Here is a 19,112-nt window from a genome sequence, read left to right as displayed (position 1 = left end):
GCTTTTGCAGGTATTTTCCATGAAAAAATATTAATTTTAGTACTTTAAAATGCATGCTGTATGAGAACTGCAAATGTATCGAATTCATTGTTGTATAATCCGCACATTTAACGCTGCTTAGGTTTGATGTTATTCATGCAAATTGTGGTAGGATATTAGCGGTATTTTTTCTAGTGAATATGTATTCTTAAATAAAGTTCAAACTGATCAACATATTAACGTTTACTTTCACCTAGAGGTGTTATGATTTATCTCCATTGATAATGTTAATTAAAGATTGTTCTTTTGTAATGAGATGTTGATGATGAGCACTTAATTTAACTTAATTTAACACTGGATTGAATAAAGGAGAGCTAAAACGATGAGTAAACGAGTTATTCAATCGCACAAATCGCCTAGTTTCTTAGGGAAATATTTTTGAAAAACCTGAAAAAATTGAGAGAAACGTGAAAATTAATAAAGATAAGATTCTCCATAGCGATTTCCATTTAAAAAATCAGAGAAAACCGTAAACCTATAAATGTTAATAATTTTTGAACCGTACTGTACAGTTGTTGGTAGTCGTGCGATGTGCGTAACTCTTGCCACTGGCCACACTCTATAGGCACGAGGAGGGGCGCCCGAGAGGCTCTCTCGCACTCGCGGTTCAACTTTGAAAGCGGAAACACCAACGGACGGAACCTCGTGGAGGGTTGTTTGGAGGGTGCGCAACCGAAACCGAAACGGCGGCAAACGGCGGTCCTTGTTGTGGCCGGGAATAGGGCAGAAAAGGGACCGGGGATTCGTCCGTGCGTAGAGTGATTCTCGAGTTTGTTCCGTTTGTGGAAGAGATAAAGTAGCAGGCAGAGAAAAAGATCCGACGACACAGAGTCAACAAAGACGCCACCGACGAGATATTTGAATTGAGCAACAAGTTGGTGGTCAGTGGTGTATCGTGAGAAAGGACAACAGTTTGTGGCTGATCGAGGCACTGGAATTTTGTGCGTGTTTCGTGAATTGAACAGTGGAAGATCACTTTTGTGTACGGTGTTTATCATGTAAAAGTGCGTCTCCTCAGTCACCAGCACCGATAGGCAGGCTCACCATCCAGCATTCAACGGTTGGCCTGTTTGAAAGATTCCCGCTGTGACGGCGGGCATAAGTGGCGTATACGAATACGGAGGTACGTATGGTTTCTAGCCTTGAGGGCACAGTTAAAGCAAAGGCCGATACACCGATACGAGCCTAACGTCTTTTCCTCCAAAAATTGTCGTCCTAGAGAAGCGACGGGGTATTTAAGTTCGCTCTCCTCTGTTCGACGTTCCGTTTTCTCCTTGTTCTCCGTCTTCGTGTCCATTTTTATCCTTCCTTCTTTCGACGGTCGCTTTCACGTGTTCTCTTGGGATGTGGCCCCCGGAGGGAGCGATGGAAACGATCGATGTGTGTAGAGGGCGATCGGGCTGTTCCTGCGCCACCACCACGCAACATGTGTTTCCCTAGGCAACCATCACCGCCACGCATGCCTGCTAAGCGGATGACGAACGAGCTTGTGCGCTTTGAACAGCCCGTTTCTCACTTCTCATGCCATTAACGCCCGTCCGCCGCTGGCTCGGATCGGTTGCTAGAGCACCCCTTGGAACCCGCAGTCGCGCCGCTTTAAGGCGATTGTCGAGTCGAGTCGCCTATCGCCGATCGCTTCCTTCCGCTTTTCCGGTGGTCTCTTTCGGTGGTGTGGGTGCCATTGTTATTGTTTTCTTGCGAATGGTGTCCCCTCGAGAACCTCACAGAACAAGGGGACGCCATTCTACTTTGCTTCAGACGTTCTCCTTCAAACAATCGCCCGCCTTTGTGCAAATTCAACAAACAACCACCAACAAAAAGAAGGGGTGCTTGTGGTTTGCCAAGTTGATCGTTTCCTCCGCCTAAAGCGATCGTGCGGATAGGGTGCGACCCGGGGGGAAGGTTGCTCAAGGCGATCCTTTCCTCGGATTTTCCCTAGACTCCCTACCAGCAGAGCCAGAGAACAGCGGCCGTTCGTTGTGTAGCGAGTGTGTAAGTGGTAAAATTAAAATTCATTTTCCTGATGGTACCATTCCACACAACACGCTGGGGTAGCATGAAAATGGCCCATTGAGCCCGGTACCGCCACCGCCATCATCGCATCAGCATCAGCATCGTAAAAGTTATGACATTAATTACGGCCGGGCATAAATGGCTATTCATTTGTGAGCCGTAGTTTTCTGTTCCATGGAGTAGCACCACCGCGAGTGTCATCACCGATTACCATTGTATTGCACGGCGTGCAGCCGACGTGTTGTCGCGCGCCCTTAGCAAAAACCAGACCAGACAGGGGCCCCCGGGTTCATCACTAGATACTCCAGGCGGCAAATCGCTGCTCTCTGTATCACTCGATCTGCGCTGTACTGTTAGTGGAGCTACTGACTAAAGGGACGGCGGACGGGTGCGAGTTTACAAATGGAATTCACCTGGCCACTGCCCGTGCACATTGCGCAATCGGACAATCTCGAAAAACGGCAGCACGGGTGCCGAGACGGGTGCCGGAGAGAAATGTTTTCACCACCGCAGCACCAAGCTCTTGGGCACGTCGGCAAGTCCGACCTTACGGCGCAGGCCGCCCCGTTTTGCTTGTTTACCCTTTTTATTTCGGGCACCACTCTCATTCCCGGCTAATCGGAAACATGAACATGTTGATTGCGTTGCCATTTCAGCCACCATTCGCCGAGGTCCGTGCCGGCAAACACTCGCAGACAGTAGATCTGATCAGGCCTCGAGTCTGCTGTTGTCTCAAGAATGTGAAACGCGCCTCCACGTAAAACGCTTAATAAAAGGGGCAGGGAAAGAAAGTTGGAAGATGTGCTGGTGCAAAAACAAGGCCTGCTGCCACGGCCAGCATAAAGGAAGTAGCGCGAATCGGGAGAGGAGCAGCAGCAGCAGACAAACAAACGGCAAAAAAGCCAAAACAGAAAAAAACTAAATACAACGATAACGCAACAAACACGACGCTCCGGATGATCCGGACGCCGGAGTCTGGTCTGGTCTGGTCTGGCCTGACCTGGCTGGCTGTCTGTCGGACGTATGTTTATGTCCGGTGCCGCGCCGCCAGATATGCATGACGGAGTATATGGTGTCGGCACGTTATGATGGCCGGGGGCCAGGAAGGACGCAGCGAAACAGGGAGGAAAGCCACGGGCAGGTTCGCGCCTCCTGGGGTGGCTGGTGCGGACCGTCGATCGCGCACCGATCAAATCGCGCGAAGCGAGAAACGCTTTCTTTTTCCGAATCTCCTCCAATCGATCGACCAACCCGTGATCAGTGATTAAGAGCCGGAGTCCGATTGGTGGGGGAAGTTGAACAGATAAAAAAAAAACAACAACAACACTTGGAAAAATACACATTTCCGTTTCGCGCACCGCAGCTCCAGCAGCAGCAGCAGCAGCAGCCGGACATGGACTGGAACAGGCAACAGTGTTCTTGTTTTCATTTCCCCGAGTTCCGAGGAGTGTGATTTGATCATCGAACACAATTGGGTCATACGTACCACACGCATTATTAACAAACACTTCTCGGACCTCGGTCCATCCGTCCGTTCACGCGCGCATCATCCTGTGGCCATTAGTGGCCCGACGCTGACAGCAGAATGTGTACGCACATGACGGTGCTGTATATGGTGCTTTGAGATGAGTCTCAGATGGAATGCAGATAACGAACGCTAATTCCCTGCGATTGGCGGGCTAATTCCAGAGCCAGCCAGGCCAGGTATGATGGGCCATAACCAAGGGACGGCCGGGGGGAGGAGTGTTTTGTGCACGGGAATTGTGCGAAATGATTCCCCTGGCAGATGGGGGGTTTTGTGTGTTGCAACATGGATTAAATGGACCGTTGGAATGATGTTACATTGAGGGCTGACACTGATCCATGGATGGGTTGAGGGACTTGGAACAGTGTTGAGTGTGCTGTTGTTTGAGAATCAGTTCCCCCGGAAAGGCCATTTGTCTTGCAGTCAGGAAATATGCAGCTGAGACATATTAGCGAATGTCGCGATATGGAAAACCGAAAATCAGTGTCGTTCAATTTCAATCATCTCTCAAAAAGTGATCGATTCTGTTACAGCAATGAGTGCTACCTGTTGCTATGTCAATGCCATCCGTCATTTTATCACACCATGTTCAAATTTGTTCCTCAACTCTGATAAGCGGCCATCAAGAAATCTGTTAGTGTTAACAAGGATTAATTTCGGTTTTGATCGATTATTAAAAGACTTGAATCTGACGACAGGAACGTCTGATTTCAACATTGATTTTAACTCATTTAATTCCAGGTTGAAGGTGATTCAAAATTGATATTTGGGGAATTTTTATTGCTATTTAAGTTACAGTGATGAAAATTATTAAGCAATTCTAGTACTTTAGCTTTAAAGAAATCCTTATTAGATTTTCAATGTCATCATTTAAAAGAATGTTTTAAAAAGCACAATATAAATAGTGAGCAGGCTATCCATTTAGAGATTCCCTAGAAAGCAAATGGTTTTTTTTATCAAGAAGCATACTGTCGTATAACATGCGCCCCAGAACCTGTAGATGGATAAAAAGAGTATCAGAATACGATTGGATTTATGCCAGCTTCACAATTGATAGACAATCTGTCTGGATTAGATTTCATGAATGGGATAGGAAAATGTGTTTCTAAGATAGTTCAGACTAAAATAATATAGTTTGGCTCATTTGTAATATTTGTAGAGGCTTAAAAAGGAAACATTTGAAGTACCTTAGCACAAAATCATGCTTCTCCTCGATTCGATAAAGCAATGAAGAAGGGCTTAATGATTGCTCAATGGGGTGAAGTGATACCCCCGCGAGTTCAATTCATCATCAGTCATTTTGAATTCCTATAACACTGATACCAACTGGCTGGCTGGCTGGCTGGCTAGAAAGTCGATTCGATGCCGACTCTTCATCCGAGCTTCATGCACAAGGTTTCACAAATGTTACCCAATCCACCCCAATAGACCCCTCGCGCATATATGCTATTCAATCCGCGGATTGCGTCTGATAATGGACGTCTTAAACCACGCCGCACTGCCGCCGTCGATCGTGAGATGATCCACACGGCGAGCGCGCGGTGAATTATGTTCGCCATATGTTACGAGCGAATCCGAAAGAGCATATACGGGGATGGAATTTTGAATACCTCCAGCTTGTGACGTAGCAGCAGCAGCAGCAGCAGCAGCTCGATCGATCGATCGATCGCTAGGAGGGTGTAGAGGTCGCTCAGGGAGAGGTGGGGCTCGTAGAGAACCGGTCTCGGGGCAGCCGGGCAGCTAATAAATATGCAATGACACACTGACAGCGATGCGACCGGGACTGGCTCAAAATGGCAGGAAGTGGATGTGACGGGCCCTCCCGACCGCTAATCGGCGGATGCCATCCGGACACTTAACCTTGAGCTCGTCTAATCGAGCATACCGTACACACGAGCTATGATCACGATGAGGCCAGCCAGGAGAGGACAGGAGAGAAATCAATCGAGAGGAGAGAAGAGAAATGCTGCCAGACCTAGATAGCCGGAGGAGCATCGAAGACAAAGCGCACACACTCGTGACACGACCTCATCGAACTGGTCTGGCGGTACTCTAAGCCTTTGCTGCATAGCTGTGAGGTCCTCCACTGCTGGAAATAGGTCAGACCAATTGATCTAGATAGTCAACAGCAGCCGGTGGAGTGTGTAGTAGGTCTAAGGGCAATTGCTTGGGATCACTCAAGTCCGGTCCGGTTCGGTCCATAGGGCCACCGATGGCGGAGGCGAAGGAACAACAAATTGCAGACACATTCCACCGCCAACCAGCGTTTAGCGTGCTGTTGAGTCACCACATCAGCATCTTCACCACTTCGTCGTCGTCGTCGTCGTCGTCGTCGTCGTCGTTGCCTTTAGATTTCTCATCTTTGTTGCGAGAGCGGTGCGAGCACACTCGTGCGCGTTCGCGGAACAAAGGTCTCGGCTGGCTCCGAATCCCGTGGCATCCGATGCCGCCCATCGTCACTCGGGAATGGCACCGGGCTCCGGGGGCAAAACTATGCTCTAATGCATCACAGCCTGGCGTACAAGAGCGTTACTGCCGCTCGTGTGCACTGGTAAATTGCATTTATAATTACAGTTATTGTTGCGTGGGGAATTCGAAGATTAATGTTCGGGTGGGCCTGGCCTACGGTGCTCCGTCTCCGTCCGTCACACAGAAAAGGTATGTGGCCTAATGTTGGCGGGGGCGAGAAGCTCCTCACATGCACATGTAAGTTCGGGCTGGATTAGTTTTCCTTCCTTCTTGCTTTTTTTTTAATGCGCTTCTTCTTCGAGAGAGAGAGAGACACACGGGGATTGCGGTCTGGTGGTGCGTGTGAGTTTTGGTCGCCCACAAGCCGCCCTCTAATGGTCGTGGAACATCGCTGTTTGTTTTGTCCATTGTTTTATGAGGTGTGAAGCGCATGCGAGCACAGGCGATGGCGTGTGCAATTTGCTTCGCACGCGATGGGACATACAGTACAGAGTTGCTGCCCCGAAAGTTGTTGTTTGGACTTGTTGTTGTTAGGCTGCAATTGTTTATTTACTCGTCTTCCTTGGATCCGGCGCGTAGAGAGAGAGAGAGAGAAAGAGAGATCATTAAAATCGTTTGAAAAGTGGCGGCAGATTTGTGCGTGCGACTGCCTGGGTTGATCCAACAATTGATCTGATTTATTACTGCGCTGTTTGTGATACGAGTGCGTGCCAGGAATGCAGACAATCTGCAGACGGAACACGAACACACACGGATCACGCTCATGCCCGAGATGATGGACATTTGAATCCACGGAACATCCGCACATTCCATGCATTTCCGATATCTCTGATACCCTGCTATCTGTAGCGTGCATTGCGCATTGCGTGGCTTCTCTGTGTGACCCCGATTGTGCCTGTCGCGATGTGGCAGTTTTATGATAAACGGTTGAATGGTAATTGTATTTAATATCCAATTTGACGTTAATGTTTGTTCTTTCCCTTCACTAACGGTGGTGATGCAAATGCACGCCGGCACAGAGCACACCTTAATAGGGTATCTGTGGTAGTTTGTGTTTTTTTTGTGTCTTATAATCCACACCTTTGCTGTCACGAGCCCTAGCTCCCGCCTCTGCAGACAGAGTAGGAGGCGAACGAAAGGCGGAGGCCGGAGGCGCCACGTTGTGTGCCGTTTGTTCGAGGTTTGACATGAATTCCGCCAAAAAATCAGATCAGATCACCCACCCGGGACCGCAGTGGTGCGTCGGCTTAAGGAATATTGTGTCGGTGTAGCGGATTAATATTCTTACCTCGTCATCCATGTGCTCGCGAACGAATTTTAGAGCATGTTAACACTCAGTTAGCGATTGAAAGGAAATTAGCATTAATTGCTGTTGAATTACTGTAATAATTCTGACAACAGGCTTTCTATCGTATAGATTTCGATCGTAGCCACGTGGTGGGTCATCGAAACTACGCAAATCAATATTCTTTTAATAGATTTGAAGTTTATCAAGATAGCCTCGTTGAGTTCTTGTTGTTTTTCCATTATTGCGAATTTTGGCAGATTTTTTAAGTTGAAAAATTCATCAAACTGCGATCAAACCGGGTTCGTCGCTTAAATCTTTTTATTTAAGTCTTTCGATTCGAACCAAAAGCGGTTTGACGATTTGTTTGCAGAAAACTATTCTATATATGGTTTTGTAGATGGCATATTAAACTACAACTTTTCGAGTATATTTGGTCATATTTTGGGGACGATTTGTTAAAAAACTTCATCAAAAAAGCATGCATTACGATTTATAATGATGGTTCAAACTCTATCGAGAGCTTCGAGAGAGAAAAAAAATACCTCATATTACGCTTGTTTCTCAGTTGTTAAGGTCATAAAGTTTATATCAACACTATACCATCAACATCTGCTATAATCTATAAATCAACCAGATAAGCTTCACTTTTAATCTCCCAAGCTACGACATTGTTCAATACCAAACTATCAAGGACCAACGCATAATGAAATGCTCAACTCGATGTTTGTCAAATGTTTAGTTGAGCAATCGAAATAAAATATGCAAACAATTTCGTTTAAATAATGACGATCACCTCAATGACAATGACGAAACACGCTCCCAAAGCTAACCACTTCCTCTTCATCGTTCCAATCTTTTCCGCGCCGCATCCGCATCCGATGCGGATCATCTGCATTCCGCTTCGATTGCTTCCGATGACGCCAACGAGACGCAGTTTTCGCGTTAGGTCTGGGCATTGTTTTTGCGCGGATAAAACGGGTTTTAAAATATTCACGCACCCAGTCTCCGCCACAACCAAAACCGTCGTGTTTCGTTGGTAATTTGGATAAAATAGTCGTCCAATTGATCAATCCACCGCGAGAAGGGCGAGGCAGTCGACGAGTCTGACGTTCACAATGTCATCATTTGTCATTCGCAACAAATCGACGACGTTGCTGTCTGGTTCTTGGTGGCCCGGGGCCAGTGCACGGTGACGACGATCGTGGCGTCAGCTTGCGGCCGTTCCCACCGATCGCAGCATCGCGATGCAGCGATGCGTGACGCCACGGTGCATCGTTGCAGCTCGGGGTGCACCAACCGAAGACCGAAGACCGAGGGATAATCAACCAAAGGGGACGAGTGGGACGAAAGGTAGTCAAAAATTAATTTTTCCATAAACGAGACTCTCCGCACGCAGGGCACGCGGACCGGCCGACTGGTTGGTCACGGTCCGATGCCCGGGAACCCACGGACGGACCCCTTCGGTTGTGTCGGTTTTGTACCTTTTCGGTCAGGTATTGATCGACGAGAGGAGGGAGCGGAAGGGACCATGATGCGTTTATCAACCCCTCGCTGCGGTGGTGGCGGTGGTGCTGGGGGCGAATCTGGACAATGGGCCCCGTCCCAAACCCCCCTCCTGGTCGGTGGAAAGAGAAGGAGCGAGAGCGAAATCATGCGTAACGCGTACGCACGAGAGAGAGCGCACCGATGGCGCACAGCGACCCCTTCGTCAAGTTGCGGTGCGGTCAAGTTCATGCATCACCGATGGTGCACGCACCGCCCGGTCGTCCATCCGTCCGTTGAGCTGACCAACACAGCTCGAGCGTGATTTATCGCCCAGGCTCTTGGGATTAGCTTCGAGAGACCGGTGGTCGGTGGAATTGTAGGGGCAGGATGTTACAAAAGTGTCCATTGCACGCTTGGAGTACTCCCGGTACTGACCGGATTCCGAGGGTCCGAACACCCCCTTTCTATTCCACCCTACACGCCACTCCGGTCTCTCAATCTCATGCTCAGTCGAACTGCACGTTGCAAACACTAATAGCTTGTCAATAGTTTTTAATTTATCCCATTTCTAATGCCCATCCATTCGCTACATTCTGACGATTAAACGCTTCCCTTCTAAAATCTGCCCCAGCCGTTGTGCCAGAATTTGGTGAACGGCGAGGCGTCACCGTTGGTTAGAAGCAAGATTAGAAGCACTAGAAGCCGCCGGGTGCGACGTCACCCAAGCCAAACCAGTTCTCGCGCGATTCCTCACGACCTTCAGTGCCACCGAGACGCGGTGGAAGCGAAACGAGAATATTATTTGGGCTCAACAACGGGGCGCTGGAACGGAAATGAATCAGTCTCGTATGTCCAGTCCAATCTCCTCCCCGGTAATCCTTTGCGTTAGGAATGTGGTCGGGCAAACTGTTCATTGCTAATCTGTCTGTTGATCGATCAAGGCAGCGATCTCCATCGTGTGTGCCTAATGTCCATCCATTCTCCGTTCTCTATCGCTGTACTGACGCTTTGTTGAGGTCTCTCGATTGCGCGATTGCGACAGTGAGAAGTGCTTGTTGGCCATATTTGGTCTGCACCTGGATCGATTATGATTGATTTATGGTGATCCAGCGGGCAGCAGTCACCGTGGAAGTGGCACAAACCCCTTAGAGAACTCTGCACAAATCGTTTCTTCTTATCGCAACACAAAGCGATTCCGTGTTGAGGATAGCAGGGACCACCAACCACCACCAAGAATTATGATTAAGGTGCGCGCACCCTCTCTCTCTCCATTGTACAACTGCTGGCCGGAATGACCGACCATTGGTAATGCCCTCTAATGTACGCGCGGCCATTATGGTGATGAAGGTGGCAAATGTTCTAAAAAAAAAATGCCGTTACACTGGTTTACGATTGTGGAGCGCCCCCTTCTGGCACGCAAATCGAGGTTCTCTCCACTTTATCGACCACAAGGGCGACCCTAAGTGGCGTACGATCCTCCCCCCCCCTTGGTACCTGTTAAGCTCCCTTCAAGTTACTGTTATTCCCAGGCTTCCAACCCTCCTCACCATTTTGTCCGGAAGTATCAACACTCTCGACTCTCGCCAACGACGACGACAATGTCAAATAGAAGGCACAGGAATGACCGCACACGGGAAGGAGGGGGAACGGTTGGGGGAATCACTGTTTTTTCACACAATTCCATCCGAACCATCATCTTAACCGCAGTTGTGGTTTTCTCTGGTTAAAGGGAGGGAAACTGGCAAGTAGAGAGAGAAGGGAGAGGGGGCCTAGAATTAGTAAGTTGCCAGGGCAGCCAAACAGACATCAAACCAAGCGAAGCGCGAAGCCTGAGTTTGTGTTCTCTCCTCTGGAGAGGGCTCGGCACCAGCAGAACTCGCTCCACGCTCACGATGGTTCGAGGGGAGTTGATTGGAGAATTGCGTGCCAACGCTACCGAGGAGGAAGGGAACGGACCGCACCTTTCTTCAGTTTCTGGCCACACCACCAGGAACAAGACCATGTTGGACCCTTCCGGAGAGGCCCTCCAGTCAGTTCAGTGGTCTGCTTCACGGTCACCGGGCACACAACAACCACCAGCGACGATAAGCAACTCGATTCATAAACAGGAAACACCCCGGAGACCACGGCCCGCGTCGTGCCGGCAGGCGATACGGTTCGGTGAGTTTGTTCGGAGCCGAGAACAAGGAACACCAACCAGAACGATTCCACCGCGGTGCGTTGCGATACATTCCGCGCAGTTTATGGTGCTTCGTCGAGCACCAGCAGCACCAGCGGCAGGTTTCGACCGTCAGTATCGTGCAGGTTGGCACGAACAAAAAAAAAAAAAAAATGAAGCGCAAATGGAACCGCTGGCGGCAAAGAACGTTCTTGAGCTCAGAAGGCGACTGCCAAGGTGGCTCCGAAGAGCATGCCGCGGAAGCATACGACGGTTGACTGCGCACCCTGCATGGCCATTCGACGTCCAAAAGGATTCCTCAAGTCGACTTCCTGGTGCTAGCTGCCACCTGGTTTCCCCCTTGGCTTGCAGACGGGCACGGAATGGTCACGATAATTAAAACTATCTTGCCAAATGGCTCTTCAATAAAAAGTCGTAAAAGCGAAATTATCATCTTTTTTTTTTCGTGCCGTTTTCGTGGTCGTGGCTCCATTATCGTAAGATGTCACACCGGTGGCCAGTTTTCCCTCCAGCTGTTACTGCTGCTGGTGCTGCTGCTGTTCCCATCGCACGGAACGGAACGGAATGCTACAATTACGAATGTCCGGTCCAGCACCAGCAGCAGCAGCAGCAGCAGCTGGTTACATTGCTTATGCCCCTCTCACTCGGTTTGCCGTTTGCTGCTGGTGCGTTGCTAAACCATAAATTTCTCTTTCATTTAGGCTTTTCCGATCGAGTGGGGGAGTAACAGAAGGAGATCGTGGGTCTAGTTTTCGCATAACACCTCCAGCTCTGGCCTGGCTGGTTAGTGAAATGTAAAGTGTTGCACGCCAAAAGCCACAGAAGCTTAAAGCTGCCCGCTCTGCAGTATCGGCAGTGGAAGTAATGAACGGAATTACCCCCAGAAAAAAGGCTCTTCTTCTAGTGGCTGGTCATAACTCTGGGAGATGGGGAATACTCTGGGAAGGTGGCTTACCGTCGCGGGGTTCGCGTTGATGAAAGTAAAGGTCAATTAATCGGACAGCTAGCGACCGTGTGGTGAAGGTGGCGGTCGCGAAAGTGAGGAAAAGTGCGCGCTAACGAACGAACGATCATCGTGCAGCAGCGCCATGGACACGGTTTTAATGATGGACGGATACCGGAAGAAGCTGTCAGAGTCAGCGAGTCAGCACTTTCTTCGCGAGAGAGAGACCTGGAAGAGGTCTCTATTTGGTCGACTGCACACACGAACGAGTTGAGGGAATTCAAGGACACACCCGAGAACAACGTGGTAGCGTGTCTCCGGTCCAGAACCCCCGGGGGGGGAACTCGAGCGAACGATGCACCTGTTGCTGCTGCTGCTGCTGCTGCTGCATGTTTGCAACGCATCACCACCAGCCCTGTGGTGGGCTCCCTTTGAGGTCTCTGTGGTGCTGGTTTTTGGTTGCGTGTCGTTTGTTTTGCATGCAGCCGATTATGTCTTATTTGTGCTTAATAATGTGTGGAGCCGGGGGCCATGCAACGCCCGGGCGAGTAACCGTCGAGCATCTCCTATGACGAAACCACCACACTTTGAGTGAACCACAGCGCAGCGCATCGCATGCCCTGGCGGCGTCGGTGGCGTTCGGTTTTAAAGCGGAGCAATTTCTGTCTGATTATATCATATACATTAGAGCCTGAGCCGGGCGCGGCTGCTGCTGCTTTGTCGATCATTTGGGGGAGGCAAATTTGAAGAATTGTGTGCAAACTGGAGCGCATCGAATGGGCCTCCCGGGGAAGGGGGAGCGAGTACATTACGTGCGATGCTTGGAGCAGTGTGTACCGTCTTGTGCGATCGTGTCTTTCGGGGTGTGCCGTCTTCTGTTAAAGAACTTTGCTCGGCTCTGGGTTGCACAATCCAACGCTCCAGTGTCTGCTGTAATGGCACCATTTTGTGCTCTGATTGAAGACAAATGCGGGAATGTTTTGTGACAATATGACTTCCGAGAGCAAAAACCCCATGATCACTCATAGCGCAACTCTTTTCCTTCTTGAACTTTCTTGCAGCAGAATCAAGTTTGCGAACAGAAGCGGATCTATCTGGAGCCCAGCCTGTCGCTGCCGCCAGAGCATGGTGTAATGGACTTCGGAACGTTCGTTAATCGATCAGCAGCAACGGCAGCAGCCTCGACAACAACCACCACCGCCAGCATCATCCCAGAAGCATCGATACTGAGCGAACGGTCCTGCTCGATGGTGAGTATCGGAACATGACGTTTGTGACGAGCCAATGCTCCCGGCCACCGTCATTTTAAACCCACTGCTCTGGCACACTAACAAGCGCGAGCCATTAAATCGATTGACCAGACCGCGAGATCCGCATTTGCAGTGAACGATCGGAAACGGATTGCATCGCCCCCTAATGCATCGAGCATCTGGTTAACGACAACGGGGAGAGTGAGCGGGCGAGCGAGTGAGCATGCGAGGGGTCACAATTAAAGCAACTCTGACACAGTCATCCGCCGTCGCGGCCGCCACCACGGTCCCCTTTTTTTTCCTCCGGATGTGTTAATGATTGATTATGACGATCGCTCGCTGGTGGGGTTCCTTGGATGATAAATGAATTGGTCTTCCATGTGGGAAAGTGGTGTCGCGGTCTGTGCGGTGTGACACATTTAGTCAGTACGCTGGGTGGTTTTTGATAGAGAGCTATGTATCCTCCCTCCCCGTGACCGTGGAACGAGCGCGAGATGAACTGACAACAAACGCGATCGCGCGGGGATTGGTGTGCGCCCGCACTCCGAAATGTACAAGAGCGTGGCGACGCGGTGAAACAGCTGTGCACAGGGTGTGCTTTATGATTTGGAAAGTGACTTTTGCTCGAGTTCCGTCGTTGTTTGTGCTGCGCAAAAAGTGCAAGATGCCGACAACCACGACGACGACGGCGGCGGCGGAACCGAATTTCTATATTAATATTTATGGTTTGGAAAAGGAGTTTTCCTTTTTGTGAGCGCATGTGGATGTGTGCATTATAAATGTGTATCGTATGCTTATGAACATTAATAATGAAATTGTTGAACTCGTTGCTGGCGAAGTTATTGAAACACAAATCCGTGCTCCGTCCGATCATTAGAGACCAACGATCTAATGGAGGAGCGAGCGAATGAAAACAGCGACCTGACGGAGGACCTGTGGCCTGCGGTGCTTGGTATTTTGGTATTCCATTCCAGCCAGGGCACTAGGCTATGCCATTGAACGAGAAGCTGCTTTGAATTGCTAACAGACTGAGCCCTCAGCACGGGCCGCATTGCGTAACGAGATTTTATATTATTGCTGCTGCTGCTACTGACGACGTTGGCACCGCCATCGATATCGTTATTATTCCCGAGTGTAACCCGGTGTGGAATTCTAATCAATTCTCGGCATTCTCACTCGGCACTCGACGTTCTGTTGTTGTTTGGGTGCCATGATTCAAGATCAAACATTGGTCAGAGAGTTGACACTATGCGCCTGGTTTATCCAGGTTATGAAATGAGCGGTTTTTGTGAAAGAAAAAAATTTTTTTTCAAATGTCAGGATGAACGCCATTTCGGTTAAAGTACAGGCCATTATAACTGATCCTTTTTTAAAGCATGCCATTTAGTCACTCAATGTTTTACTTCTTCATAGGAATGGAGTTTATGCTCAGCCAAAACATACTCAAAAGAGCGCCAAGTCTGGTGAAATACAGCGGATCAGTCACTTTGGCAGTCTTGTAAGCCGTCTCCTGGCTTATTTTTAGCCGTTTTCCGATCGTATGCATGATCCAAATTGGTGTTATTCTGCCGATAGGGATCTGTATGAACGGTTTCACTAACGTTTCGGAGCTCGTGATATTCCAGAACCACTCTGGTCTCACTAAGCACACAACAGGGTTTTTTGTTTGCAAAATCAATCAGTTTTTACTGTAAAAATTGATGTCTTCCCTGGACTCTTTCTGTTTACGGTTCTCAAAATAAATCCATTTTTCATCGGCAGAAATAAATCGAAGCATTACATTGAATTGTATCTTTAAAACCATAAGTTTTCACAACTCGATCACTACACAACATGTGATATATTTTGCTTTAAATTTAAAATCTTTCCTCTGGCTATTAAACGCTCGTAAATGGTTTGCAATAAAATAGGTAACGCTCTTGCCATTTGAGTGAGCCTGCTGTTGAAGTCATATCTTGCATGTAACTTCTGAGAAAATATGATTAGCTTATACCTTAACAATTATTTGATGCAACGCTGGAGCAATAGTCTTCAAAAATGATAACAATACATTAATCCCTAACCAACTTGAAAAAAACATATTTTTTTGGTATAAAATTAGATTTTTTGCCCTGTTTTTTTCCTTATATGTTATGTTATAGATGTTACAGCAAGCAAACAAACATTAAATTACGATTCGTTCTCTATAAATATTCCTTACCAACACATTTGTGTCACAATCTAATGGATCACCTCCATTCAACATCTTTTCCGTTTCTCCCCCTTTTTTCCAGACCATTCTCCCAACGCAAGATCGATCGCAACCACCACCTCCCAGGATGTCGCAGCTGGAAACACTGGAAGCAAAGGTAAGGGACACCCGGCTCGAGCGAGATCCGCACGATAAATGACGAACTTTGCTGCCGCTTTCCAGATGGCCAACATTGAGGTGTCACTGTGTGCCGGAACACCGCGGCGTCGCAAAGGTACCTCACTCGGTGGATCCCTATCGGCCCGGTCTTCACCGCGACCCGAATCGGCACCGGGGCGCGAACCGCGAACGACGACCGCACTGCAGGACCGTGAGGCTGTCATACAAAAGTAAATTTCGCTTCCGCTTTCACGATCGATGCAAGTCAATGGATGATTTGTTAATATGTTTTGTTTTTGCGTTTGCGCGTTTGCGTTTCGCTTCGCTTTTTCCTCCACAGCTTACGATTGCAGCTCGGTTTGGGGAAACTACCGCGTCCGACCGGGCCACCGTTCGATGAGTCGGAACGGCCGGTCGCCGAGCAGCGGTTGGCCAAGCTGAAGCAGGACTCCGAGACGAAGCGCCATGTGATCAAAAACCTGAAGACGGCACTCGAGAAGCTCGATGTGACAGAGTAAGTAACTGGGTGTGGGTCCATCCATTAATCCGTCCATCCAGTATTAATTAATTAATCTCCTCTCTACCTCACAGTAACATCGACGTTCGGATACGGCAGGCCGAGCTGGAGTATGCGCTCGGAAGGGAAGAGCTGCAGCTACTCTCGCTGGTCGAGGAAGCACGGGCCCTGCAGTCACGGCTAGATAAACCAAAGCAAGAACCAAACACCCTGTACGGTATGTTACAATCGGGCATGAGCTTCAACCTCCTGGCCGTCCGTGCTGCAACCGGTCGATGGAATGCGAGCACACGGAACGAGCAACCCGGTCTCTGGGTCGATTGGGTACTCGATGGAGAAGCCCTCCAGCGAGGCGATCGAATTATCGAAATTAACGGCCGGGCGGTCAGTGGTAAAAACCGGGAGGAACTGGCACGCATTATCGGTACCCACACGAAGAGCGAAGTCGTGGTGGCACGTCCCAAAAAGTCTTCTTCCGCCGCCGGAATGCTACCTCAGCAGCAGCTCCAACAAACGCAAGCCGACAACGTACGGCTGCAGCATCGTATTTCGTACTTGGAGGATCAGGTGAAGGAGCTGCTGGCCAACAGTAAGGAGAACAACGGTGGTGGTGGTGGTGGATCGACTGTCGTTCGTCCTGGGTACGCAATCAATGGAAGTGGTGGAGCGCACATTACCTCGATTAGCATCACGTCACCACCATCGACACCGCCAGAAGGGAAAACACCACAACCACCGCACATCTACAACTACATCGACGAGAAGTCGTCCTCGATATCCTCCCGGAATACCAGCCCGGGACATGTGACCACAACGACGATCATCAAAGAGTGCGATCGTATCAATGGGGAGCTAACGAATGGTGCTAGTGAGGTGATGAAGTACAACCTCAAGAATTCACTTTCATCCTCGAAGGTGAACATTACGAATGGCGCCGGTAATGGTGAAACGCTGGCCGCACAGTACTACAGTCGCAAGGAGCGGGACAAGCGGGAACGGGAAGCCCGGCGTCTGGAGCGGGAAAAGTATCTGCTCCAGTTTGGGGCGAAGCTGCAGCGCAGTACGACCGATCTGGAGAGTGAATCGGATCGGGTCGGACGGTTACAGCATAGCCACAGCCGGAGCCACACTCGAAGCGTCGAGTATCTGAACGGTGAACGGAAGCGTCTGGTAGCGGCGGGCACTGGAGGCGGATCGACACTCGAATCGAACGGCCACCGTCGAGCGACGTCGGATATGCGCAAGAGTTTGGACTTTGAAAGCGATACCAACGAACATTACGCATCGGAACCGTCCGGACCGTCGGTGAAGCTGTCGGCGGTGCGGCCAGCACCACCAAAGAAACCACTCCGCCTATCGCTGCAACGTGCCCAGAGCCTGCAGACGGTCGATGGGTTCGTGCTGGAGTCGATGGCCGTCAACGGGCACGATCGGAAGCGTGGCATGAAACGATCTCACAAGAGTGGTGGCGGTAAAGCGGGCGAACTGCTGGTCACGGGGGGCAGCTCACCGTACATCGAAAACAGTGCGCCACTGATGCAGACGGCATCGTTGGGGCGGCAGAAGTATATCTAGCGACGTGCGTGAAAAAATGTTTCGATGGAAAAGGAATGGAACTCAAAGATGCAAAATGAATAGCAATAAAATAATGTGTAATATGACGTAGTCGATGGTTGTGAGTTGTAGTTTTTTTGTGGCACTCTAGCTTTTAAATGTCCTGGGCCCTCTTTTCGACTCCTCTTTTTGACGTGCTGGTTTTATTTAGAGATTCGACTAAAGCAATTTTTCGCTTTTATATTCATCTTTTCAACGTAGTGCTTCTGATTCATCGGTAGACGTACTGGTTGTAAATTAAGATATCATTTTTTGGAGTTATCAAAAGAAGAACTGTGTACAATGTTTGTACTTTGAACACTTCTTCTGGCGAAACTTGACCAAAACACGTGCGCCATTATGAAAAACTCGTTGTCCAATTATTTTTTACGGAGGACCACGTGGCCAACTGGATTAGCGCCTGGAAAGGAGATTCCTATATTAGCCTAGGCCACCACAAATTTGGTCGTAGAGTAAATAAATCCGCTTAAGTCCGCGAAACATTGGGGATGTTACCCGCTCTGAAGCGCACCAATCGCGGAATTTAACGGTTTCAGTTTAAACGAAAAAAATATTGAGCGATTCTTGCGCCACCTGGTTGGGAATCTCGTGGCTGTCGATTTGAATCGGCCGTTTTGCCGAACCCGAAACGTGGTAGTTGCTCTGTAGGCTGCAAAATAACGAAATCTCAAAGTTAAAGGATGTCGGTGAGAATATTTTGATTCATTTAGATCCACTTGTTACGATTAGGATAGGAGGCTACGCTCTGCCGACGCCGGACGGATGCAGCGTGAGTTAGTCAGAGGAGGAGCAGCGCGGGACGGGATAAGATTAATATTCGCCAACCCAAATCGCCTCCACAACGGCCTTCAAACCATCAAACAAGTTTGAGGGAAGCTCTACAAAGGTCCTTTCTAAAATTAAAAATGATAAATGATACATTTCTGCTCGAATCGGCAAAGGTTATGGGATGTGAATCTAAAAATTGCATTACCATTTGCACAAGCTTTTGGTTTTTGGATGTTCTTATACGAAATTCTGAATATTCGCTATTATTATTCGACACCTCATCCATTATTTGAGTGCTACTTTAATCCTAATCCCCTTAAATCTTAAGAATATCCGACAAATATAAACTCGTGGAATCAATTACTCATCCAATTTTCTCCCGTTAAAACCTCCGGGAATTGCCATTTCGCACGCCAGTTACTAATACTCTAGACAGGCTTTTCCTGTAGAAAATCGAAAGTATACTCCAGCTCGACCGCAGGCTTTTCCCGTTTCCCACTGCATTGACTCATGGATATTCCACACAAACCATTGACAGGCAGCTGAGCGGCCGAGAAAAACAATCAGGAATCATTTGTCATTTGTGTTTCTATGTGACCCCATTTCCCACTTTAATAAGTAGTCCACACCAGTTCTGGCCATTACTGTCGGTATGTCGCACTCGTGGGCATG

At 48.9% G+C, this 19,112-nt stretch overlaps 1 protein-coding gene across 2 annotated transcripts; it reads left to right on the top strand.

Moving 5' to 3' along the window:
• Positions 1-677: 677 nt before the first annotated feature.
• Positions 678-17,657, top strand: LOC126575352 (uncharacterized). 2 transcript variants are annotated; one of them, XM_050236000.1, is made up of 6 exons: positions 678-1,162; positions 13,006-13,191; positions 15,465-15,539; positions 15,605-15,771; positions 15,882-16,055; positions 16,133-17,657. In XM_050236000.1, the coding sequence occupies exons 2-6, from the start codon at positions 13,075-13,077 to the stop codon at positions 17,631-17,633; spliced, it is 2,034 nt and encodes a 677-aa protein (XP_050091957.1). In that variant the 5' UTR covers positions 678-1,162; positions 13,006-13,074; the 3' UTR covers positions 17,634-17,657. The 2 variants fall into 2 exon arrangements, with proteins under 2 accessions (XP_050091957.1, XP_050091956.1); XM_050235999.1 differs by having other exon boundaries at positions 13,003-13,191.
• The last annotated feature ends 1,455 nt before the right edge of the window (positions 17,658-19,112 follow it).

This window comes from Anopheles aquasalis, chromosome 3 (assembly GCF_943734665.1).
Source record: "Anopheles aquasalis chromosome 3, idAnoAquaMG_Q_19, whole genome shotgun sequence".
Classification (NCBI taxonomy): Eukaryota; Metazoa; Arthropoda; class Insecta; order Diptera; family Culicidae; genus Anopheles; species Anopheles aquasalis.
The sequence above is the reverse complement of the archived record's forward strand: the minus strand, read 5'-3'. Positions and strand labels throughout refer to the sequence as shown.